Below are 24,321 nucleotides of genomic sequence, written 5' to 3'. Positions count from 1 at the left end.
ATTTCACTCATCAACGTCCTCCCCTGTCCTTCCCCGTCTCCCATGTACTTCCTCCTACTCCCTGTTCTTCCACGTACTCCACTGTCCCTTCCATAGTCCTCCCACGTAATTCACGTCCTCCAAGTCCTCACAAGAAATTCACCCCGTCCTTCCCCGTCCTTCCCCGTCCTTCCCCGTCCTCCCCCGTCCTTCCCCGTCCTCCCCTGTCTTTCCCCGTCTCCCCCGTCCTCCCCCCTCCCCTGTCTGCAGGATCCCGACTGGGACACGGCTCTTCAGTTCCTGCCGGCCACAGACTCCAAGCAGCTGGAGAAGAAACCGGGCCGCAGGAAGAAGCTCTGGATCGGAGTCGGCCTGCTGGTCTTAGCGGCCGCTCTGGCTCTGCTGACCGGTCTGCTGGTCTGGCACTTCAACTGTGAGCTCATTTTAAACAGTTTATTTAAAGAGACAACATGTGCTGTGTTCACACTGACAGAGCTGCTTCTGTTATCGTCTGGAAGCAAACATTAGACTGCTGCACAGGCTTTAATGGAATGAACTGTACAAACACAAGGCAGCTCAATATACACTGCACCACAGTGCACCAATGTTCTGTTAAAGGAAGCTGTGCATTTAAAATGTCACTTAAGTTCCAAAAATCGAGGATTCATCATATCATAATTTATTTGTTTTTTTCTTTATTTTCTCTTATGAATCTGCAAAGTAACTAAAGTAATGTCAACGTATACAGAGCACGTTAATGAGCTGAAACACAAACGATGATTTCGTTATCCTGGAAACTGTGTCGTCGTTAGATGGTGCACGCCAAGTTTCCACAAAGTTTTAGTCTTTGTTGTTTCTATATTAATAAATGATTTGATCAACACTTTAGTTTGGCAGTTTGTTTGGTAGATTTTAGAAAAGTAGAAATGTCAGTTTATTAGAAAATATTCAAGGGTCTTGAAGTTCAGTCTCCTCTGCACCCCAATATATTTATGAATGTCCTATTAAGGATATATAAGGATTTACAGCGCCCCCTTCTGTTTTCAGTACGCGCAGACGTCCGAGTGAAGAAGGTCTATATCGGCTCCATGGGGATCGATGACCAGCCGTTCCAGCCGTCCTATGAAGATCCCGGCAGTCCTCAGTTTGCAGAGCTGGCCTCTCTGGTCAGCCAACAGGTGAGACGTCACACAGTCCCAAAGCATCATGGGAGTCGACCTGAGCTGTAATATTTCTGCTTTGTGTGTGTTGAGATGTTGTGTGTGTGTGTGTGTGTGTGTGTGTGTGTGTGTGTGTGTAACATTTCTACTGTATGTGACGTGTTTGTCTTTCAGCTGAAGCTGATTTACTCCAAAAACTCAGTGCTGGCCAAATCCTTCAAAGGCTGCACAGTCCAGGCCTTCAGGTACGCACAAACACACAATTCAACTCACACACACATTCCTGCACTCAGAACTCAATGTGGCTCCAACAGAAATACTCAAGTAAAGTACTTTTAAGTTTCCTAAATTTGTACTTAAATGTACTTGGATCCAGTGATACCTTCAGAATACTCACTGATTATTTCCAGTATTTTCTTTCCAATTTGCGTCGTTCACTTTCTGTCCATGACTTCCTGCAGAGGTTTCAAAGTAAAAGCATACAAGGAACAGGAACTCCCTGAGTGTAGTGTGAATTGTTGGGTCTCTGCATCTTCGACCTCTGTTATAACTTGCTGCTGAACTTTGGACAGAACCAGGTGAACCGTTTCCAGTCGTTATGCTGAAAACTGTAGATCGTCATCTTGTCTGTGTTTCTGCAGTGAGGGGGACGGCGGAGGCGACAGCGTCGTGGCGTATTACCAGTCAGAGTTTGACGTCCACGTTTCCCAGCAGGCTTCGCTGGATGAAGCCATCACGTCTCTGGAGCCGCCGGCAGGAAGTCAGCCGAGTCGACACGGACGAATTCTGCTGAAACCCACCGACGCCCTGAGCGTCAACAGCGTCGTCTCACGAGGTTTGACTCCACAGCCGCCACAGAACTAATTACTAACCTTTACCACAACTTCCTTAACAAAGTGGCACAAGGCGCTCAGATGATTGGAACACGTCCGAGGTGTTCCCAGGCTAGACGGGCCACCCACCATGAGCCGGGTTCTGGGTTCTGCTTGATGTTTTTGTTTTGCTTGCTCATGGTGAGAATGATTGGGTCTCTGCACATAAATGAATAATACAGAATTGAATTGGAAGGAACTCGTTCAAAAAGCAGAACCAGAGACAATAAAACGAGGTTGAGTAGGCCGATGAGTTCCTGCAGGAAGAACAGAAGTACATCAGTGAATATATCAAACAGATTTTCACAATTCAAGGTAAAAATATTCAGGTTCAACTTCAACAAGTCAAAATGTTTCTTTGAGTTCAAATAAAGATGTTCTTCTTTCTGTTCTCAGCGATGGACCCACGCATGGCGAGGAGCACTTTAAATGGTAAGATCAGTTTTTATTTTCCTTAATATCAAATTCTTTCAAAGTAAAGTTACTCCAGAAAAGGACACAAACGTTGTTCTAGTCCCTCTGTCCTTTCACATGCTCCTTTCATTGACTCAGAAGATCCACCACCGCCTCAGTCCGCTCTGTGTCACCGTGTAAAAACACTTCTTGGGCGTGGACGGGTTTTTGGGTTTTTGGGTTTTTGGGTTTTTGGGTTTTTGGGCTGTGAACATAAAAAGTTTGCACGCTGTGTGTAAAATGTAAACGGATACACGGGCCAACTTTTTTAGAAACAGGGTTTTCTGCTGAGGCGTGTGCATGGCTGCATGTAAACAGGAACATTCGTGTCTTTTGGTGTGGTCATATAATATTCCACATGCTTTCAAACTTAATTTGGACAGTTGACTGTAAAGTGGTTAGAAAATGTGGCTGTAATCAATGTTGGTGAAGTTTTTCTCGTTCATACTTTCAGTCAAAAAGTCGTTCAACATCCACGTCAGTGAAGCCGGAATCGTCCAGTCTCCGGGGTTTCCGGACTCTTCGTACCCGCCGAACATCTACCTACAGTGGAGGCTGAGGGCCGACCCCGGCCACCGAGTTCAACTGGACTTCCACACTCTGATCCTGGAGGACGACTGTCAGCAAGACTTCATCAAATTATACGACTCCCTGGCTGCGATCGAACATCGAGTCCTGGCCGAGTGAGACACAAACCACTTTACCAGAGTTAAAGTTTGTGTCTTGGGTTCAGTTAGTGCTGAAAAGACTCAAAGATGCACTGAAGTAAATCTGCGTCAGCCTAGTCAACTTTAACTTAAGATTGGCACTTAGTTAGAACTGGCATGCTGCTGGTTAACTTGCTACACAATAGTCACTAAGTCACCAAAGAGCAGCAGCTACAGTCTGACTGACGCTGATTATTGAAACTGATACAAATATTGGTATTTAGAGTCCAGCAGCAGTCAGCCCAGCTCGGCGTCCACCAAGCTCATGAATATCCAACATAATGATCAATACAATATATCTACAATAATATCAGTCAATATATAATCAGTCTTTAGAACAGATCAGATCTGAGTAGTGACACTTGCATGTTTCTCTGGTCCCCCCTTCAGACAGTGTGGATACCCTCATGGCTCTTTGTCCTTCCTGTCCTCTGGAAACGTCATGTTGCTGACCCTGGTCACCAGCGAGGAGAAGAACTTCCCCGGCTTCAGAGCCAACTACTCCCAGATCCCTCTGACGGAGCAAAGTACGTCAGGAATCATTGAGGAGTTATTAACGTCGTCAGACGCTCGTGTTTTTCAGTGTTTGATTCTCTCTGTGCTGCTATGTTGATCTGTGTTTTATAATTTAACCCTAATCTAGATAAATTCTCCAACAAGTTCACGGTCAGATTGAATTTCAGCCAACGGGGAGTCGTAACTGAAGTGAAACTGATCAGTCCATAGACTGTAACTGTAACCATGCAGCGCTTTAGCTCCAGCATTTGACTGTCACAATATAAATCAAATATGCTGAGGTACTCACTGCAGCCTTCAGCTCCTTTATGGAGTATGGAAGTCCGTGAGCTGAGACACACTGTTTATAGTTGACCGACAGCCTTTTTGTGTGACGTCAGTGTAACTCGTCTCTAACGTGTGTGTCATGGTGTGATCAGAGTGTGGACGTACACTGACTGCAGACAGAGGCTCCTTCTCATCACCGTTCTTCCCCTCCAACTATCCTCCACGAACCACATGTGTCTGGAACATTGAGGCAAGTCCACATTTTATTCTCACAACAGTGATTAATAAGAATAATAATAATTAATAATAATACTTTATAGATATATAAATGAACATCCATTGAAAAACAAGTTCAAGCTTGTAGTTTTTCTAAACGTGTCGTAAAGTCTTTTAAACATGGTGACAGATCAGTGTCTCACCCGGCCTCGGCTCTGTTTAATAACTCTTTTATTTCTTTAAGGTCCCAAAGGAAAAGTTTCTGAAGGTTCAGTTCAACAAGTTCTTCTTGGGAAATAACAGTAACCAGTGTTCCAAGGATTATGTCGACGTCAACAATAAAAGGTTTCCTGATGCTTCTGTCACTCATAGTCAAATTCAGACTGAATCCTGACGGCTTGAAACTTGTGACATGAAAATGATGTGCGACGATGTTGGACTGGGGAAGTGTACAAAGACTTAGACAGTAGACCAGCAAGTCAAGATCAGGTCCAAGTCCCAAACAAAACCACCAAAAGTTTCAAGTCGCCCTTCAGGTCTACAGTATGACCAGGTCTTGACTTGACACTTGTTTCCAATGATGGTGCTCTAAAGACTGAAGTTCAACAGCAGCGATACCCGACTATTTAAATTCTGTTTGACTGTCCACTCAGTGAGACGTCCTGAGTCGTCCTCTTTGTGTCTCTGTGTTGTAGACTGTGTGGCAGTAAACTAAAAAGCACCGTGATCACCAGCCGAGGCAACACGATGACCATCAAATTTAACTCGGACTCATCCTACGTCGACCAAGGTTTCACCGCCGAGTACGAAGCCTTCATCCCGACCAATCGTAAGACAAGACTTTGTTGTTTGTGTATTTAACCAAATAACCAGATGCACTTTGTGACTGTTTGCTGTCATTGATCAGCTTGTCCTGGAAGGTTCCAGTGCACCAACAACCTGTGCATCAACAAGACTCTGCAGTGTGACGGCTGGAACGACTGTGGAGACGGCAGCGATGAGGACGACTGCAGTGAGTCCAAACCACAGACACAGACTGATTTTAACTCCCCAGCAGGAGCACCTCCTATTTGAATAACGCTTGATTAAAACTACAGTGACCTGCGTTATTTAGGGAATTGCCAACCCGTTCCTGCAAGTGAAATAAGTTAAAGATTTCTACGTCTTCAGTGGGGACCAATGGGTTTGGAGCTGAGAGCCACAGACAGGAAGTTACGAGCACGCTGTCGTCTTTTCTTTGTGTCTCCGCTCAGAGTGTGACGAGTCTCAGATGAAGTGTAAGAATGGCCGCTGTAAACCGAAGTTCTGGGAATGCGACGGGTTTGACGACTGCGGGGACAACACGGACGAGGACAACTGTGGTGCGTCAGACTGAACTGTTCATGACGTCCGTAGATAATCCTCCAGGTTATGGTGGCTGTCTCTTCATGTTGTTCAGGTCTGAGCAGGTTTTCATGATCGGATATCTCGTCTGTTCTCTGCAGTAAAATGCAAAGCAGGAGAGTTTTCCTGCAGGAACCGTCGCTGCGTCCCAGAGAAGCTGACGTGTGACGGGAAAGACGACTGCTCCGACGGATCAGACGAGTCTCAGTGTGAAAAATGTACGAAGCGACACAGAACTTTATGATCCATCCAAGTTAAGCAGCTGACCAGGTCGGTGTGTGTGGTAATAATTGTGTCTCTCCTGTCGTTCAGCTCTGGTGTTGCAGCAGTGTTCAGAGTTCACCTTCCGCTGCCGTAACAGACACTGCATCAGCAAACTGAACCCAGAGTGTGACGGCGAGGAGGACTGTGAGGACGGCTCTGATGAGGACGACTGCCGTACGATTACCACACACACACACACACACACACACACACACACACACATTCTCTGTGTTGTTTTTATCATCAGCTGTGTGTATTTGTGTTTCAGAGTGCGGCATACGGCCGTACCGCAGCTCTCGGATCGTGGGCGGTCAGGCGTCCCGGGAGGGCGAGTGGCCGTGGCAGGTCAGCCTCCACATCAGGGGCACGGGTCACGTTTGTGGGGCGTCGGTGTTGAGCAACCGCTGGCTGCTGACGGCCGCTCACTGTGTCCAGGACAACGGACCGAACAAGTACGAGCTCCACATCCAGAGAAACAGAACAAGCTTTTTCGTCGTAGATCAGATGGATGTGTTTGTACTAATGTAGAGGACCGCTGACCTCTTGCTGATGCAGGTACTCTCAGGCGGACCAATGGGAGGCCTTGCTGGGTCTGCATGTGCAGAGTCAGACCAACGAGTGGACGGTGAGGAGGAACGTGAGGCAGATCATCGCTCACCGAGACTACAACGCTTTCACCTACGACAACGACATCGCCCTGATGGAGCTGGACAACAACGTCACCCTCAACCAGAACATCTGGCCCATCTGTCTGCCTTCCCCCACCTACAACTTCCCAGCAGGCCGAGAGGCATGGATCACCGGCTGGGGGGCCACCAGAGAAGGAGGTGAGTTCACGTCGAGTGACGGCGGGGTACGAGGAAGTAACATAAAACCAAGATGTTGTGGTTAATAAAGAAAAGGTATTTTATTAAATGAAAGTTCAAATAGTTTTAACAAAAGGAGGTGAGGCAAAAGGGAACAAAGGGCGAGCGAGTGCTGTTTAAAAGAACAAACAAATATGACAAAGAGAAACTCTAACAGAGCCTGTGACATCGAGGTAAAAAACACTAAATAACAAAACACACATCAGAACAGCCCCTGAACTAACGAGTCTAACAGAAATATGCTCTCGAGTAATCAGTCAAACTATAACTAAACTAAACCCTGCCCAGTCCCAGTAATCCAATACACCAACCTCCACAGTTCTCAAATACGAACAAAACGAGTATCATCAGACGAGGCGAGCTCACAGTACACAACACAAAGCAAGCTGCCACGATGCTCGGGCTGCTTTAACACGGCGTCTGTTTGCAGTTTGAGAGAAAGGATGTTTGAATACAGCCGTTATACTTTGTACTCCTGTGTCAAAGCAACACTTCATTTTAAAACTGAGTTTCATCGACGTTTGTCCGTCAGGTCTCGCTGCGACCATCCTGCAGAAAGCGCAAGTTCGGATCATCAACAGCACGGTGTGTAAGAGTCTGCTGAAAGACGAGGTCACTGACGGGATGCTGTGTGCCGGCGTCCTTAAAGGAGGCGTGGACGCCTGTCAGGTACCCACACGACAGAGCACACGCCAAAACTTACTGTGTTTGCATAATGACCTGTTTCAAGACAAGATGGACAACCTTTAAAGCTCGGCGTCTTTGAATAAATGACGCGCTAAAAAGATCTGTCTTAGGATTTTTAAAAAGGTCCATCAGATCCAGACTGATCCACAGACGGGGGCTGAATGCACTCCTTGTGTGAGCTGCAGACGATCTGATGGACCTGCTTGGTACATGTCCAAGTAGCACGTCTGAGAGTTCGATTGGTGCCATCCAGTGATAGTTATAGAGTCCAGCCTTTGTCAGCACTGGGATAGGAACAGGTTGTAGGCGACTAAACGAAAGTTGTTGAGCTTTGAAGTGATGAAAACAGAGACGGGAGTGGTCTGCCAATATAAAACGAGTCACACACATGACGATGGTTCAAGCTCAAACTGGGTCTTAAGTTGCTCTCAAACCTGAATCTGCTTTAACTTTCCTCTCCGACTCTCTCAGGGCGACTCCGGCGGGCCGCTGTCCGTCACCGCCCCCGGTGGGCGGGTCTTCCTGGCTGGCGTGGTGAGCTGGGGCGACGGCTGCGCTCGGAGAAACAAACCGGGCATCTACACCCGAGTCACCAGATTCCGCAGCTGGATCAAAGAGAACAGTGGAGTGTAGCATATTCATGACTGGAGGTGGATGTGACTTTTAAAGTCTGACCAAAATATTATTATTATTTAACATTCACAGCAGAATCTTTTATATTATCTGATGTGCCATGCATCCATCAGAGATAGTTGATGGCGTGTTCTCCGTGGAGCCGAGCGGTGCGATCAGCTCCTGCAGCCTCAACGAGCCCAGTGACGTTTAGGGATATCTACTTTCATGTTTAATCATATTCATCGTATAAAAAACATCAATTTTAAAATCCATCCATGCATTAAAGACCAAAATTAACAACTTCATCAACATTTACACCCAAAATAATTAAGTATATAAAATCTGTGCACAGTTTCAATATTTTCTTGAGATAAGTGGCTCTTGCATCCAGATAATGAAGCTGTGATCTTTAATAAACAGGTTTCAAAATGAGCAGCTGCTGTTTGCTTCTGCACAAAAGTTAAAAAATGAAATGCTCAGAGAACATTTGTATAGACTGTGATCACGTCGGGAACTCGGGATATTCATGCACATTTTCTGCCATAGATACTTTATAGGAGTAAATTTGAAATGTTCCTCTTGAAGCTTAACTGTCTGTAAATAATGATGCTGAATATTCTCAGGGCTAAAAGGGAAACGCTTCAATATTTTCTGAGTTTGTGTTACAGCTACAGATGTCGACGTGCTCGTCAGTAAAGCTCGTGGTTGAACAGAGTCGGTGAATGTTTTTGTTTTTCAGAATTACATAAGTGTATTTAGACTCTGTGTCAGAGCTGATCTGAACACGTTAAACTGGATCAACAAGTTAATACAGTGAAGTCTGTCACACTCTCTGAACATGGTTTAACGGTGACAGCTACCTTTTTACTTCTTGAAATGTATTTTGAGGTGTGGTCGTATGATTGGATGGTGTGTTGCTATAGCAACAGACAGCACTTTGTACTGTAGCTTCATAATACAGTCGTCCCTCGCTATAACGTGGTTCACTGTGTTCTGCATCCTGATTAACTAAGGGAGTACTGTACAAAATGTGTGTATAAAAGTGTGTGGTTAGGGGTTTTACGGCCTTAAAAACATGGAGAATAATTGTAAAACTTACTTTGCGGATTTCGTTTATTGCGGGTTATTTTTAGAACGTATCCCCCGCGATGAACGAGGGACCACTGTATTTAACTTGCATATTACAACCAAGAAATAAAACTGCAAAGTAAACTGGACATATCAAATAGTATGACAGCTTATATATATCTGAGAAAAACAACATGCTTGAAACCTCTCGGCCATGATCCAGCGTCACTTTTGTGACATTGGGGCTGAAAATTTCCGGCTCAGGTCCAGATGCTCATGTAATCCAAAAAGAGTTCCTCACCAGCAAAGTACTAAAAAAAAAAAAAAACTCTAAATACCTCGGAGTATCCAGGAAAACTTTCTGGTTTCATGAAACGTTCATGAAGGAGCTCCTCAGGGAACCATCCTCGGTCCTCTAGGGATTCACTCAACACAGGCTAAATACCAAATATTACACCATTTATTACATCAAAACTTAATAAATAGATAAATATATTTTAATCCTTAATGCTGATTAGAAGAACAGATCAATGCCATATTTGAAGGAACCTTAAAGGTTCCCGAGAGCTCTCTTAACAACACAAAACTGGACGAGGGCACTGCTTTTTTTTATTATTATTATTAATGTGAACCGAACAAAAGTTTTCAGAGTTATTTTAACACATTGGATACATTTTGGTTTAGAGTAGTTAGAAATTAGTTTTGATCGATGAACATGAGACGTTTTTTTGTTCTGGTGTTAGATTTTCAACCTTTGTCTCTTCGTTGAGTTTGCAGCAGCACTACCTTAAAGCAGCTTGCTTTGTTACATTTCTTGTTTTTGTATTCGTGTTTTGCACTCTGCCGTGACATAATTTCTGCTGAATGTATTTATTTGTACAGTTTTTTTCCTCGTACATGTAAATGTCCACATGTACTTAGTTTGGGATGCAGGGTTATGGAAACATTTAAAATATAATTCAAAGGAAGACAATTCTTGTCATACTGCAACTTTCATGTGAATTATTCTTAAACAGACTCAGGTGAAGATAATCATGATTGTTCTTCTTGTATGAAGGCTAATTTAACACGGAATGCAAACGCACACGTTTTCTCATTTTGATGCTATTTCATGGTTTATGGCTGGGTAACTTGTTAAAGCTCCTGCAATAAAAAAATAAATAAAAAAAAGTGGATTTTTTCTTTGGAGTCGATGTGAAATGAGCCTGTTAAATACAGAATAAATATATGAAATAAAGTGGAAAAAAAAGTTGACTGGAAACACTAAATTGTCGCAGTCTGGCTTCATGTTCATTACACAGTTTGTGTCATGTTAGGTCATGTGTCGTCACTTGTAGTCGAGCTAACTGACCACAGATGGTGCAAAAATGGATTTGAGACTTTTTTGAGAAGTCTCAACGAATTCAAGCTCAAGGTCAAAACGCTAATGCATCAACCAACCAGCTTCAGTCTGCCGTCTGGAAAAGAAACGTGTTGTCGTTCATTCAGCACCAGCTGGTTTACCGGATGGAGATGGCTGCGTTATATTGACCGCGTTGTTTGTTTCAGCTGTGTCAGAGCAGTGGAGAAAGGTCTGATTAATGAGGATGTACGGATAGACAGCTGTTTTGTCGAGGGAGGCTTCACAAACAGAAAAATTCAAGGAGCACCCAATTGAACGTCTCCAGGGATACTGTTACTGTTGATGGAGCTAGTCACGTGTCGGGACGGTTTCCAGGTTTCAGGCACCGAGTCCTCAGTCTCTGTTCATGCACTGTGCCAACTGTTCACTTGACCCAGTTCTTCAAGAGGCCGCCCGAGAAGTGAGCCTGATCTCTGATCTCCACAGACTTTTTGTTCAGGGCATAGCTATGGTAATCCGTGAGTCATCCAAACTCTACGAGTCGATGTTTGGCTGTGATGAAGTTACCATACTGGCTGTAAGATGGTGCATACGAACAAAAGCTATCGAGCATGTATGCAGTGCTACAGACAGATCATTGAAACTTTGGAGCAGCTTAAGGATGACAAAGGTGTGAGAGGAGAGACCAGAGCCCAGATCGGAGGCCTGTATAAGAAGGTGCTGAAAGCTAAAACCTACTTTGGCACTTTTTGAGCCGAGTGCTGGTGGCCAGGAGTTTACAGCACTCCGAAGCCAGCGCACCGGGTGGCCTTGAGTGCAAACCAGCAGACGAGTACAGAAAGAAAAAAAGTCTGCAGAGTTGCTGCACAAGCGCGTGTGGTTTCCTTTTTGTGTTTTACATGTAGATATTGTGTCACCGCAGCATTGTACTTTGCACCATCTTCACATTTATCTGCTGTAACAGCTGTATACGGAAAATAGAAAATAATTTTAAAAAATAGACACCTTATCTTGTAATTCGAGGTGTTTTTTTATCCAGTGAATGCAATGCACTTCCGTAATGTAACTGTTATGACCAGGTTGATAAGGTTGATAAACAAAAGGTATTTTATTAAATGAAAGTTCCGATCTTTTTAAACAAAAGGAAGGTGAGGCAAAAAGGGAACTAAGGGCGAGCGAGTGCTGTTAAACGAACAAACAAATATAACAAAAGGGGAACTCTAACAGAGCCTATAGTATCCAAGAGAAAGAAAACCCTCACTATCTAAATCTAACACTAAATAACAAAACACACATCCAAAACATCCCCTGAACTAATGAGTCTAACATAAAAATACTCTCAAGTGTAATCAGTAACTAAGTGTCTAAACTAATCCCTGCCCAGTCCCAAACGAAATCCTCACCGATTTTAACAGTTTCCAAACACGATTTTTGTAAGACATCACCGATTTTAACAGTTTCCAAACACGATTTTTGTAAGACAAAACGAGGCGAGCTCACAGCCATAATACAAAATCAAGCCGCCACAATGCTGCTGTTTAAATCATAGACATATATACACAGACATATATACACAGACATATATACACAGACATATATACATAGACATATATACATAGACATATATACACAGACATATATACACAGACATATACACACAGACATATATACACAGACATATATACATAAACATATATACACAGACATATATACACAGACATATATACATAGACATATACACATACATATACACATATACACAGACATATATATATATATATATGTCTGTGTATATGTGTCTGTATATATGTCTGTGTATATATGTCTATGTATATATGTCTGTGTATATATGTCTGTGTATATATGTCTGTGTATATATGTCTGTGTATATATGTCTATGTATATATGTCTATGTATATATGTCTATGTACATATGTCTGTGTAAATATGTCTGTGTATATATGTCTGTGTATATATGTCTGTGTATATATGTCTATGTATATATGTCTATGGTTTAAATGCCCTGTTGGGCCCCGTGGACCGGCAGAGGATGCGGAGGATCTCGCAGCCAATCCCAATCCTCTCGGCTTGGCGAGTGGTGGCGTCAGGATCCAACGCCTCACCAGCAACCGCAGACCTGAAATTACATAAAGGGAAGACACCACACACACATATGCGCCAGGGCGAAATGGTGGCGGCCATAACATTCACTGAACACAAACTCAAACATAAAAAACCCTTTCAGTTATGCAGAACATACGCGTTGTGCACTGTGTGCACGAGTCTGTGCATAAAGTTTAACATTTCTACAATTTACAAGTCATACATCTGCCACAACATCTGTCTGTATTCCTGCATGTATAAAGAGTTGTGTAACATCACAGTACTATGTTGTGTGAAAGAATATTTTCTCTGTACAGGAAAAGCTTGGTTTCCTGTTGGCAGGCTTTTAGCTATGTGTGGGGGAGGGGGTATATAAAAACGTTGCAAGCAGCGTCTCTCAGCAGATGCAACCATCGCAGCCAAGATGAGGAACGTCTTTCCAAAATTTAAATTCAAACAACTCGACACTTTCGTCTCAGTCATTGTGATTTTTATTTACAATGTTGTGCTTGACAAGAATATGGAGTGCTTGTGTGAACTAAGTACTCCTAACTGCAATCTCTACATGGCTTTGCCATTTCTTATTATATTTGTTTTACAACTCACAATGGACAGGAAATGTCACAGACGGTGGTGGAGATGCACATCTACCTGCACATCCACAGACAGAGGCACACCCACTCCAGCCATGACAACCTTGAAGATGAAGAAGTGGAAGAAGTGCACATGTTTCTGGATTTTCTTTTTTCACTTTATGAAGGCAGCGTTTGTTGCTTCGCTGTGGGTTGTGTCTCTGTTGATCGATGGAGACTGGTATGTTTGCTGTAAGAATAAATATTCTGACAGACATCCAGACTTGGCCTGCAAAGACAAGGAAAGCGTCGCACCTGAGGAAAAGAAAATGATCGCTGAACTGAAAAACACGTCATGGGTAAGTTTTTTTTTCATCATGAATGTCGTGGTTGTAATATTTGATTTGTTATCCTGACATAATTATCTTAAAGTGTGTGTTTGGATTCGGTTGATAATATGTGAGCACTCATTGTTTGTGTCATACAGTCCTGAAGTCTGCTCATGCTCAGTGTGCACAGGACGTGGGGGTGCAATAAATTCATGATCTTATCGCTGTTTCTCATCTTCTGTGGTGATGATATAATCATCTTTGTCGCCTCTTTTTCAGAACACTGGCATGACTGTACTCATTGTTTTTCTCATTTTGACTGCCCTAATGTCACCGTTTGGATGGATAAAATTCTGCAATAAAACATGTTGCAAAATGACTCTATACAACAAAGCACTGATCGACGAGGAGGAGAACGTACTTCAAGAGGTTTTGAAAACAGCAGCAAAAGAAAAGTTGACAAATGAAGTCAACAGAAGAAGAGAAGAGGAGGAGTGGAGACATTGCTTTCGTGTTGAAGAAATCCAGGTAAAAACCAAAAAAGAAGAAAAAAAACAGCACCTGTTGGCTCACATGGATCTTCATGTGTCTTTGTTATTAATCTCTGGATATTTATCGTCTTTATTGTTTCACTTCAGTCCATTCTTCTTTTGTCACGGTGTAATCCAGAGCATGCTACAAACCAGGACAGGAGTGAAGCTTTAACAGGCTTCTTATTCAAACCAAATGTGTTAAATGTGATGTGAGGTTAATATGTTCACATCATAACAGAACACATGTTGCAAAAAAAACTTAAAAATTATGACTACAGTTTCCCATGTTCTCAATTTCCTTCCTGAAAATGAAAAAAGTCCAAAACTCACTGTATGAAACTCTTTGCAGGAAGCTGAACATCCTCCTGAAGAACCGAATGAGGTGAGTCCATCATCCAAACTGTAACTATTTAACGCTTATCACTTCAATTTTCCAGATAAAAAGTGAATTGTAGAAATTTTGAAAATGTCCTCAGTTGGTTGGTTGGGTTGGATTTGCTGCATGTCATCATCAGTCCTGCCTTCCTGTCACTCTTCAGCTGTCTCCATCAAAAGAAAAGCCCAAAAATATATATCTTTTTTTTTAATTAAAAAAGATTTCTGGGGGCATCAGCATCAACAAAAATAATAATAATAATGATGATGATGGTTCATATCTTGTTCATGAGTTTCTTGATCATAGACTTACTGACATGATCTTTACAGAGGTCACTAGAGGTCGCTGCTCCGTCCCTTTTCACAGTTGTCCTGACTTTGACTTGAAGTGTGAAGCTTGCATATGAACCATCTGGTTGATCTTACTATCAGTCAATAAATATTTATTCCTATCCCGATTGGGTGCAAGTTATTAATGCAGAGTGACATAAAGACTTCACACCAATATAACACAATTTCATCTGTTCCATGTTTTTCTAACAGGAGTTAGAGGAGGCTTCACAAACTGTCAGAAAGCCACAGAAGAAATCAAGAAGCAGCCAATTGGACTCCAAGGAAACGATTCCTCTTCAATCAGTGAGCCAGCCGCTCACTCAACCTAGTTCTTCAGTGAACTGAGTCAACACGGCCCATGTTGGAGGAGTCCGACAGTGTTGTAGTACCCGAGATCAGTTCTGGTCTCAAGTTGGTCTCGGTTTAGGTGGTCTTGACTACAACACTGGAGTGCGGTACATCAGCACACTGCTGAGAAATATCATGTGAGCATAATTCACCTGAATGATAATTTCACTTGTGATCACTGGACATATACTGTGGTTTTAAAGAATGTCCTGTTGATCTGTTGTTAATATATTTTCTGTGTTTTCCCAGTTTCCTGTATACATCAGTGTTTGCTATGGCCGATATTTACCGTTCATCAAAATGTAATCGGAGTCTAAAGCTTTAAAGCTCCCTGTGAACAGAAAGGTGAAGATCTGCTGACTTTTGTAATAACACTCGACTATAAACACGATAAGTGATTTTCATGTTCACATTGAGTTGTATCATTTTGCTTCACGTTGTATTTAATGCTTGTCTTATTGCTGTCTTAATAAACTCGAAGCTTCCACAAAACAATGAAGAGAAAACTCACCACTGACTTCCCGCTCTCTCATTGCTGCCTGAGAAATACCAACGTACTTGTCACGGCTGGAACTAAGGCTTGAACCCAAACGCACGACTCGGGAGACAAAGTGCAAAATTAACAAATCTTTTATTATCAAAGTACAACAGAAAATCACTCACAGGGAGGAAAACACTAAATACTCTAAGAAAACAAAAACCACTCAAGAGAGGGAAAACCTACTTACAAAATCAGGGAAAAGATAACGAACAAAAAAACACTCTAATGAGGGAAAAATCTATGAAATACAAAGGCTAGACAAAGTAACAAAGCAAAACCTGACAAGACACAAGCACAAGCACAAGGACTTTGACGAGGCTGTGGTAAGGAGCTGGTTCTCAGGTACAAAGGACAAGACGAACTGGCAACAGACAAACGGAGACGCAGACAATATATACACACAGTAATGGGGAACAGGTGGGAACAACCAGGGCGGGGAAGACAATCAGACAGGAGGGAACCACACCAGGGGAAGAAGCAAGTTATCTAAACGAGAGGAGAGGAAAATTACAAAATAAAACAGGAAACCACAAGACAACCTAAACATGGCCAGCTTTCTTAGTCCTGACAGAACTGTACTTAAAGGTTCAGTGTCAGATTTAGATCATCTTCATAACTCTACATTATAATAATAATAGTTTTGTTTTTGTGTTTTGTTTTATCATCTTCCATATTCTGCAGCAGACCAGAATGGACAAACTATTTGCAGCCACTTTAGTTTCTCCTTCCCACAATCAGCAACTACACCAGTAGATGCTACTAAACCCTTTGACATGTGGTTCATTATTATTAGTTTCCTGTTTTTCCCAGTGTGGGTATACACTGACTAACCCAGTACACAAGAGTATCAGAGGAAATCTGGACTTTGGTCTGATGAGTCCATTTCTGAGATTTTTGGTTCAGACCACGACATTTTAGCAATATAATGTAATGACCCAGGGTCATGATTTAGTATATGATGTGTGTTTATTTGTATGTGCCATTGTTCCTCCCTGCCTAAGGGTGGTGCTACCACCACCTTAGGATCTCTCTCTCTCTCCAGGTGCTGCCTGCTGATTGGTTAATGGACTGGTGGATCTGCTATAAATGGCCGCCGCTGAATACGTTTGTTTTCTTCTCTTGACCCCACTGTTTGTGGTTGTGGTTGTGTTTGTGTTTGTGTTTGTGTTTGTGTTTGTGTTTGTGTTTGTGGTTGTGTTGTCTTTGTGCTGTGCAGACTTTAGCTTAGCAGTCCAGGTAGTTGTAGAGATGAGTAGCTCTTTTGGTTCATTTCCTTTTTCTCCTGTTTATTTCATAGGGAGGCAGGTTAAAAAACCTGTATTTTGTTTTCCTTGTTTTGGTCAGGTAAGTTAGTTCTTGGTCAGATTGTTCTGTTTGTTGTTTTGGGCCATGCTCACTCTGAAGCCTAACACTACCACTTTTGAAATAATAATAAAAATAATAATAATAAAATAAATGATCTTTCGTTGGACTGCAGCTCTGTGACCTTGGTCATTCTTGGGAGTGGGGAAAGAGGGGAGCGTCCTTTTCTTGTTGTGTTTGGTTCCCCTAGGCCGGATGTAACAATAGGAAACATGGAGCCTTTCTACTTCAGTGTTGAGGCTGAATAAGTCTGACTGTGACAGGCCTCATCAACAGGAAATACATGTCCTCTTCCACTCATGTATTTTTAAAGGCTTTATAAGCCGTTCCTCTCAGCAGATTCCAAACGCTCGCCAAAGATGAAGGACTACCTGACAAACTTTCCCTCTGCAAAGCTCAGCATCTATGCTGCCGTCATCGTGATCTTTACTTACAATGTGTTGCTGGAGAGAGACATGGCATGCACGTGTAAACCACAAACAAACGAGTGCAACTTACACATGGGCCTGCCGTTCCTAGTCATATTTGTCCTGATTCTTTGGATGGATAAGAAGTTTAGAAAAACCTGGAAATACACCTGTACCTGTCCATGCGGTACATCTGGATGCACAGACGTTTGTGAGCGGTGCTGCTGCAGCACATTTCTGTTGGTTTTAGCCCGTCACATGTTGAAGGCGGCTTTAGTTGGTCTGCTGTGGGTCGCCTCCGTGCTGATCGATGGACACTGGTATGTTTGCTGTAAGAATGATCACTCTGAACAACAGGCACAGTTAGCCTGCAAAGACAAGCAACACATCACAGCTGAGGAACAACAGATCATCGCTGAACTGAGAAACTTGTCAAAGGTGAGTGTTTTCTGTCTGCCTGTGGTCTTCAAATGAGAACACTGATTCTGTGAATATCACCAGCTTTGTTTCTTTTTCAGACTATCGGCTTCTCTATTCTCTTCAGCATCATTCTTGCTGCAGCCCTGATGTCTTTGATTGGATGGAGGAAATGCTGTGAAGGGAAATTAGGCTGTTGTGACAGAAAAGTTTTCTATGACAAACTGATTTTAGAAGAAGAGGGACATGTACTGAAAGAGATTTTGAGAACTGCAGCAAAAGAAAAGTTGACTGTGACCATCACTGAGAAAATCTGTGAAAAAAGATGGAAGGAATGCTTCGATGCTGCTCAGGCAGTGATGAAATGTGGCGAGCCAACACTTTCTGAACAAGTACGACAACAGTGGAGCAAAAGAAATGACGAACACGACACAGAACTCTGAGCTCAGCATGTCTGCTCCACTCACCATAAATATAAGTATATATAAAACAAGTGTATGTATAAAAACACATTTATTGTATGCTGCCTTGTTTTATTCACATTTAAATCCATTTTTTCTTTGTGCAACTTAAATAAAGAATTTTACTTTTGATTTGAATTTTTCTCCTTTTTTAAGTGTCCAATGTGACGATCATCAGAATGATTTTCATCTGTCAAATTAAACTGATAACAAGCTAGCAAAGCTGACGTCCATCATGAAGAAGCATGAGACTGTTTCATCCGTTCCATGTTTTTCTGAGTCCAGTACATTAACACAAGTTGAACATGATCAAAGTAATGTTTTATTTCTCAGTATTTTGCAGCACAGACCGAAGTCAGACAACATGTTGGGCTCGTCAGGTCTTCGGTCCGGGGACGAGGTTTGGAAAGACGCCTCCAGTGTTTGGACTTTGTGTTGCAGTTTAGATTTCTAACCACTAGATGTCAGTGTTAAACGTTCTGTTTGGAAATCGAGGTTCAACTTCTCCTCGCCTCTTCACATCCACCTGCCCATTTCCCGTAAACGGGTTGAGTCTGTTCTACATTATATTCAAAATTTCACAACCATATCACATGATTAAGACCACAGTGCCACAATTAGTGTCCATACTTGCATTGGTCATCACGGGAAACTTTCTTAAGAAGAAAAAGCAGGAACAAAGAAAGAGGAAGAAGAAGAAAGGAGCGCGACAGAAACAGAAAGCTTTGAAAAATAGCAGCCACCTCCTGTCCAATATCTGATCATCATCAATCAATTCAGGATCAATATAAATCTGTCAAGACTTTCTGTCTAGTTAAATTTGAAGCCAAAATGTTGCAGAGCTTTCCATCCTTTGATTAAAAAAAGTTTTCCTGTTTTGATCTGTCAGTTTGGTTTTGACCTGGTGAACGAGGCTGCTCTAAAATAAAACTTCATCCTGAATATCCACTTCTGTTTTCCGTAAGTTTAAATAAAAGATCTTAGACTTCTTTTATTTAGAGATGTATGAAATTGTAGAGGCACAAACAGGGCCAAAAATAAAAATAAAAATAAATCTGCAAAGCACTCATAACACCACAAACTGTAACGGACACAGTAACGACTGAAGGTGACTCAGACGAGTGAATAAAGGCTGATTAACACAGATCTTCTCTGATCTGGACCGTGGTGGCAGAAACTTCAGGATTTGTCTCTGACTCCAGTGATTAATAATAACATTGTTTAATTAATCTTGGCTGATTTAATGACGTCTCTGTAGCAGCTGCTTTTCTAATCTGTCTTTCCCACAACACGGGTTCAAAATGAAAATCCTGACAGCTCAGCCGACGTCTCCCACAATCTGTTTTACCATCTACGGAAGAATCTGAGTCTTTAAACTTGATGTGATTTAGATCTGGGGTGGATCAAATCATCTTTGGTCACTGTTTGAGGAACAAAAACCTCAGAAATCAGATATTTGCAGTTTCAAATGTGGATGACGCACTTTTCACGTTGTTCATCTCAACCACACAAAAAACGGAAATGCTTCATGCTGGTTTATATTCAGAGGGCATAAGCTGGAGTTTGTCAGCTCAAAGATGGAGAGCGTACTGACAAAACTTCTGGGACGCTGGGACGCTTCAGGGAAGCTCAGCGCCTGCGTGTCAATCATCGGGATGTTCACCTACACTATTTTACTTGACAGAGATTTTGCGTGCAGCTGTAGAGATCAGGCCATTCACTGCTATGTGTACCTGTTTCTGCCAGTGTTCATAATATTTCTTCTAATACTCTGGACCAACAGGTCATTCCAGAGAGTTTGGAGATGCCCGTGTTTGCTTCCTTGCTTCTCGTTCTTCCGTCACATTTTTGAGGCATTTTTAGTTGGTCTGCTGTGGATTGCTTTTGTGTTCATCGATGGAGACTGGTACCTTTGCTGTCTGAATGATCATTCTGAACAACAGGCACCGTTAGCCTGCAAATCTGCCGGGAAGATCACTGAGAAGGAACAAGCCATCATTGCTGACCTGAAAAACACGTCCAGGGTGAGTTTCTATTATTGTCGTGTGACTGTCTTAAGAAAATGCCAAGAGCACTGTAATATCATAATATAGTAAAGTGCATCTTGTTTCTTTTTCAGGTTATTGGTGGCATTTTACTCTTTTTCATCATTTTCTTTGCCGGCCTTACGTCACTGTTTCGAGGCTGTGAAACATCAAGAAGATTTCTCTACAACCAGCTGATTTTAGAGGAGGAGGAAAATGTACTGAAAGAGATTTTGGGGAAATCTGCAAAAGAACAGCTGACTAAAGAAATCGAAGACAAGATATGTGGTGAACATTGGGAAGAGTGTTTTCATGTTGCTAGAGAACTGATTGAAGCATCGACTAAACCAGAGATTTGTGAACAAGAGGGACGACAACAACAAAGAGCACGAGCAACAAGGAGCCAGGTAAACTACCTCAAGATCTCTAAGAAATAGTTAGTAAGTCAATTTTATTTTTACAGTCCAATATTACAAAACACAGTTTGCCTAGACAGGATTTACAGTCTGCACAGTGTCCAACAAACTCTCAGGGTTAGAGTTACTGGTTACGTGAGCATGCATGGCAATAGGGATTAACAGTAACAGTGTGCGTGCCCTAACATTAATTGATCCTGTTTTTGCTATACTGTATTACTAGAGGTGGGTTGCGTTGAGGTTTTAAAAAATACTCAGAAGGTGTTAAATGGTATTAAATTTAACTTCAGAATTCCTGCATAAACCCTGATTACATAAAAGAGTACCAGACTAATCACTGCAGCCACTATCAGCAGTTTTAATTGAGTGATTTCGTTCAGTTTATTTTGTTTGCCTCAAGATCTCTAAGAAATCGTTAGTAAGTCAATTTTACAGTCCAATATTACAAAACACAGTTTGTCTAAACGGGATTTACAGTCTGCACAGTGTCCAACAAACTCTCTTCTTGTAGCCTTGGCTCAGGATAAGTTACACAAGCATTCTTACGACAGTTATAGTGAGTAAGATATTTTAAAAAGATGTGTTTTAAAATCTGTTGTCTAACTCACCAAGGGACAGTCTGATGTCAGAGAATCCTGTAACTATGTTGTAAGGGTGCAACAATACGTGTCTGTACTGAACTGTTCGATACCGTGGTCTCGGTTCGGTGCGCACTATGAATCAAACAATACAATATAAACAATACGCAAGTTTCTGTTTATTTGATCAACTTCTGACGATGTCCACATTCATTCAGACCACGCTGACAGACTAATGCCTTAAATAAATCGAAGATCCTCCACCGTCCTTCAGATCTGCCGCTTGGAACTACTTTGTTTGTTTTAGATTCTGCCATGAATAGAAAATTCACCAAATGATTCAGTACTGTATTTGGTTGATACTACGTTGGTATTCATATACAAATACAATCATGGAAGATTGCAAAGTTTAATTTAAGTATCTAACATTTCACTTTTTGTTCCTGAGATTGATTTATAATTTTCTGTTTGGATCGGTTGGATCGGTGAACCTGTCAGCCACAGTAGGAGGGTTAACATTAATTAAATGTATGTTGTCATTTTCATCTGGATGTTTTGTGTCTTTATCAGTTTACCAATGGAGGACAGACATCTGGAGCAGCAACAGCAACACAGGTCAGCTTATGTCCTAATGCCACCTCCATCACCTCTATCACCTCCATCACCTCCATCAGCAGCATGATAATATAAAAACAAGGGAGAAACAAAAAAGAGGGAATATGATCATGAAACAACAGACTGAATAGAACAAGTTCATTTAATTTTAATTCAATTCTTTTCTTTCTGGAAATCAAACTTTTAATTTTATGAAACCATTTGTAGATGGAAGAAATTGAACTTCAATCCACGGAGACAAAGGTGAATACATCTATCTTTCTGTGAATTCAAAACAATCAAATGTGGTTAAAAGTATGTAGACACACCTATTCACATAATAACATATTATGATGCTTTCTTCAAACAGGGGGGTCCTCTTCTTTCTAGAAATCAAGGTTCAGACGAACAGTGACGATGTTCTACAGGTTTATCATCGGACACAGGCTGCAGAGGTTTTGTTGCTTCTGTTATTTCGAAGAAAATTTTATTTTCAGGAAACTACAATGTAAATAAAAACAGAATGTGTTTCTTGTATGTGCACTCAAAACTGTCCAATAAAGGATCATTGTGCTCATTTGGTTCTCTGATAAGACGACCCACTATGACCGGTCAAGGACCGTGATGGATCACATGGATTCCAATAGTGGCAAAACTCAAGGAAACAGGGAGTAAAGTTAAAGGACAAAGAAAGTGAACGGAGGAATAATGTAAGAAGTTACATGATGATTTAATATTTATTTGTGTGTTACGATCAGTGAGGACAAAGGAGGACATACAGTTGCAGTCAGTCATTCAACCCCTTTGAATTTACAAGCTTTCAGCTGTTTGTTAATAAGTTTCTTTATTTTTTCGAGGAGCACCAACCCTTTCTGAAGATGATTCGACTTCAAACTTGTTGTTTTTTTAATCCTGATTGACTCCATGCTCAGCAGCTCATTAAAACAAATAATGTTCTGCAGAAATACATCTGTTGTTCATATATTATTATTATTACTATTATAGGGTTTGTATTAAATATGATGATGGAGCTGGTTCTTTACCTCGGGTGGAGTGTCTTTAAAACAGTCTGGGCTGCTGCTTTTCCTAAAATCCTCAACTCTGTTTTAGAAAATCTAACTCTATCTGTTGTCTGTATTAAAGCTCGTCATCAGCTGTCAATGTGTTAATGTGATGTTTTGTCAGATTACATGTGTGGCAACATAAAGCTACAGAAAGCTTGATTCAGACTGTAAAGTCTCTGAAGGGGGGTTAACGTTCAGATGTGTCACCTCACATCTCAGATCACTTTTATTAGTCAGGTTTGTGAACACAGACGAGACTTGAATACAGCTGAAGACAAGGAGCTCGACAGGTAACAACAACAAGAAGAAGACAATGGTGCAGTGAGGCAGGAAGTGCAGTGCTACCAATGTAAACAAAAAGAAAGCGGCCTGTTCCTGTGCTGTGTCCTGGCATGGATCAGGTCATGAAGCACGCAAACATCTGTGTCATCTGTGACTCAGTTTATTTTACATGCTTTTTAACCCTGAACACACATACGAGGGCTCATAGACATGCAATGTGGAGAGAGATGTTGGAGTGATGGGCAGCCCCCCTGCAAGCAGTTGGGGGGTTCAGTGCCTTCCTCAAGGGCTTCAAACATTTCAAACAAGTCTTAGCGGCCACAGGACAAAACTCTTGATGTCCCTGATCAGCAGCACGACAGATGATGAAGGAGTTCAAACATGAGTCATGTAATAAAGTTTGTGGCCTTCAGTCTGAATCTGAACCAAATTTCAGAACCATCCAAACAAAAGCTGTTCAGACACTGCAATCAATAAAGTCTGTGGACAATGTTAATATACATTTCTGAAAATGAACACATCATGATCACATGATCAGGATCTAGTTCAGGAATGTTTGGTACATTTCATAGTGTAATAATCGGCCTGTCTGCGCTCTCTTGTGGACAAACTCTGTCATGGAACGAGTTTTCTAAATGACCTAAACATCTACAGGATGTTAAGAGAAATTAAAATATATGATTTTGAGTTTCCTGTAGCTTTGAAGAAATTATATCTTTATTATATTGTAAAAAAATGTCTCTCTTGCAACAAACCAGGCAGCAGCTATGAGCGCAGATCGGCCAGGTCGATGAAAGTGATACCGAAGAGGACAGACATGCCAGTCAACTGAAAGAGAGAGCAGAGTTGTATTATCAGGATTAGGGTGAGGTCACATGACAATTCATGACTTCAATCCCTCAAAATATTTACAATAATTAAGACTTTTTAAAATTTCCCCGACTGACGGCAACAAAAAAGAAACACACACGTACCCTTGAATCCATCCACGACAGGAGTATCTCCAGGTGTGATGTCTGCCTTGCTTTAAATAAAATGATAGTGTACGCTGGAAATACTTGAATAAAGTAATACATCTGAATGTCATATGTCATCTTTCTTTAGTGAATATTCTGGATTTTATGGAGCTGTTAGACCACCTTGTTAATACAGGTGTGTACATTGTATATACATATACATTGGAGGTC

The 24,321-nt window shown here is 41.7% G+C and overlaps 4 protein-coding genes and 1 long non-coding RNA gene across 5 annotated transcripts in view; 4 read left to right on the top strand and 1 right to left on the bottom strand.

The window, feature by feature from the left end:
* The window catches only part of st14b (ST14 transmembrane serine protease matriptase b), an 11,234-nt gene extending 2,212 nt beyond the window's left edge, over nucleotides 1–9,022 (top strand). Inside the window, exons 3-19 of the mRNA XM_027275670.1 lie at nucleotides 1,027–1,157; nucleotides 1,314–1,384; nucleotides 1,781–1,974; nucleotides 2,408–2,443; nucleotides 2,919–3,147; nucleotides 3,562–3,698; nucleotides 4,107–4,204; nucleotides 4,415–4,515; nucleotides 4,866–4,999; nucleotides 5,078–5,182; nucleotides 5,424–5,531; nucleotides 5,655–5,771; nucleotides 5,866–5,991; nucleotides 6,086–6,269; nucleotides 6,373–6,644; nucleotides 7,216–7,352; nucleotides 7,842–9,022. Coding sequence (XP_027131471.1) covers nucleotides 1,027–1,157; nucleotides 1,314–1,384; nucleotides 1,781–1,974; nucleotides 2,408–2,443; nucleotides 2,919–3,147; nucleotides 3,562–3,698; nucleotides 4,107–4,204; nucleotides 4,415–4,515; nucleotides 4,866–4,999; nucleotides 5,078–5,182; nucleotides 5,424–5,531; nucleotides 5,655–5,771; nucleotides 5,866–5,991; nucleotides 6,086–6,269; nucleotides 6,373–6,644; nucleotides 7,216–7,352; nucleotides 7,842–8,003 — 2,342 coding nt within the window. The 3' untranslated portion in view covers nucleotides 8,004–9,022. The remainder of the gene's footprint in view (nucleotides 1–1,026; nucleotides 1,158–1,313; nucleotides 1,385–1,780; nucleotides 1,975–2,407; nucleotides 2,444–2,918; nucleotides 3,148–3,561; nucleotides 3,699–4,106; nucleotides 4,205–4,414; nucleotides 4,516–4,865; nucleotides 5,000–5,077; nucleotides 5,183–5,423; nucleotides 5,532–5,654; nucleotides 5,772–5,865; nucleotides 5,992–6,085; nucleotides 6,270–6,372; nucleotides 6,645–7,215; nucleotides 7,353–7,841) is intronic.
* The window catches only part of LOC113744744 (macrophage mannose receptor 1-like), a 320,504-nt gene that overhangs the window by 17,694 nt on the left and 278,489 nt on the right, over nucleotides 1–24,321 (bottom strand). The window lies entirely within an intron of this gene.
* LOC104937442 (uncharacterized) lies at nucleotides 12,896–15,498 on the top strand. The gene is made up of 4 exons (XM_010753666.3): nucleotides 12,896–13,429; nucleotides 13,679–13,927; nucleotides 14,282–14,314; nucleotides 14,851–15,498. The coding sequence occupies exons 1-4, from the start codon at nucleotides 12,923–12,925 to the stop codon at nucleotides 14,983–14,985; spliced, it is 924 nt and encodes a 307-aa protein (XP_010751968.2). The 5' UTR covers nucleotides 12,896–12,922; the 3' UTR covers nucleotides 14,986–15,498.
* LOC113744745 (uncharacterized) lies at nucleotides 17,057–18,242 on the top strand. The gene is made up of 2 exons (XM_027275680.1): nucleotides 17,057–17,736; nucleotides 17,817–18,242. The coding sequence occupies exons 1-2, from the start codon at nucleotides 17,251–17,253 to the stop codon at nucleotides 18,156–18,158; spliced, it is 828 nt and encodes a 275-aa protein (XP_027131481.1). The 5' UTR covers nucleotides 17,057–17,250; the 3' UTR covers nucleotides 18,159–18,242.
* LOC109139490 (uncharacterized) lies at nucleotides 19,916–22,053 on the top strand. Its single transcript, XR_003461796.1, has 3 exons — nucleotides 19,916–20,200; nucleotides 20,296–20,607; nucleotides 21,765–22,053. It is a non-coding gene; the product is annotated as an uncharacterized LOC109139490 (long non-coding RNA).

The sequence above is a fragment of the Larimichthys crocea genome, unplaced genomic scaffold (assembly GCF_000972845.2).
Source record: "Larimichthys crocea isolate SSNF unplaced genomic scaffold, L_crocea_2.0 scaffold148, whole genome shotgun sequence".
Classification (NCBI taxonomy): domain Eukaryota; kingdom Metazoa; phylum Chordata; class Actinopteri; family Sciaenidae; genus Larimichthys; species Larimichthys crocea.
The sequence above is the reverse complement of the archived record's forward strand: the minus strand, read 5'-3'. Positions and strand labels throughout refer to the sequence as shown.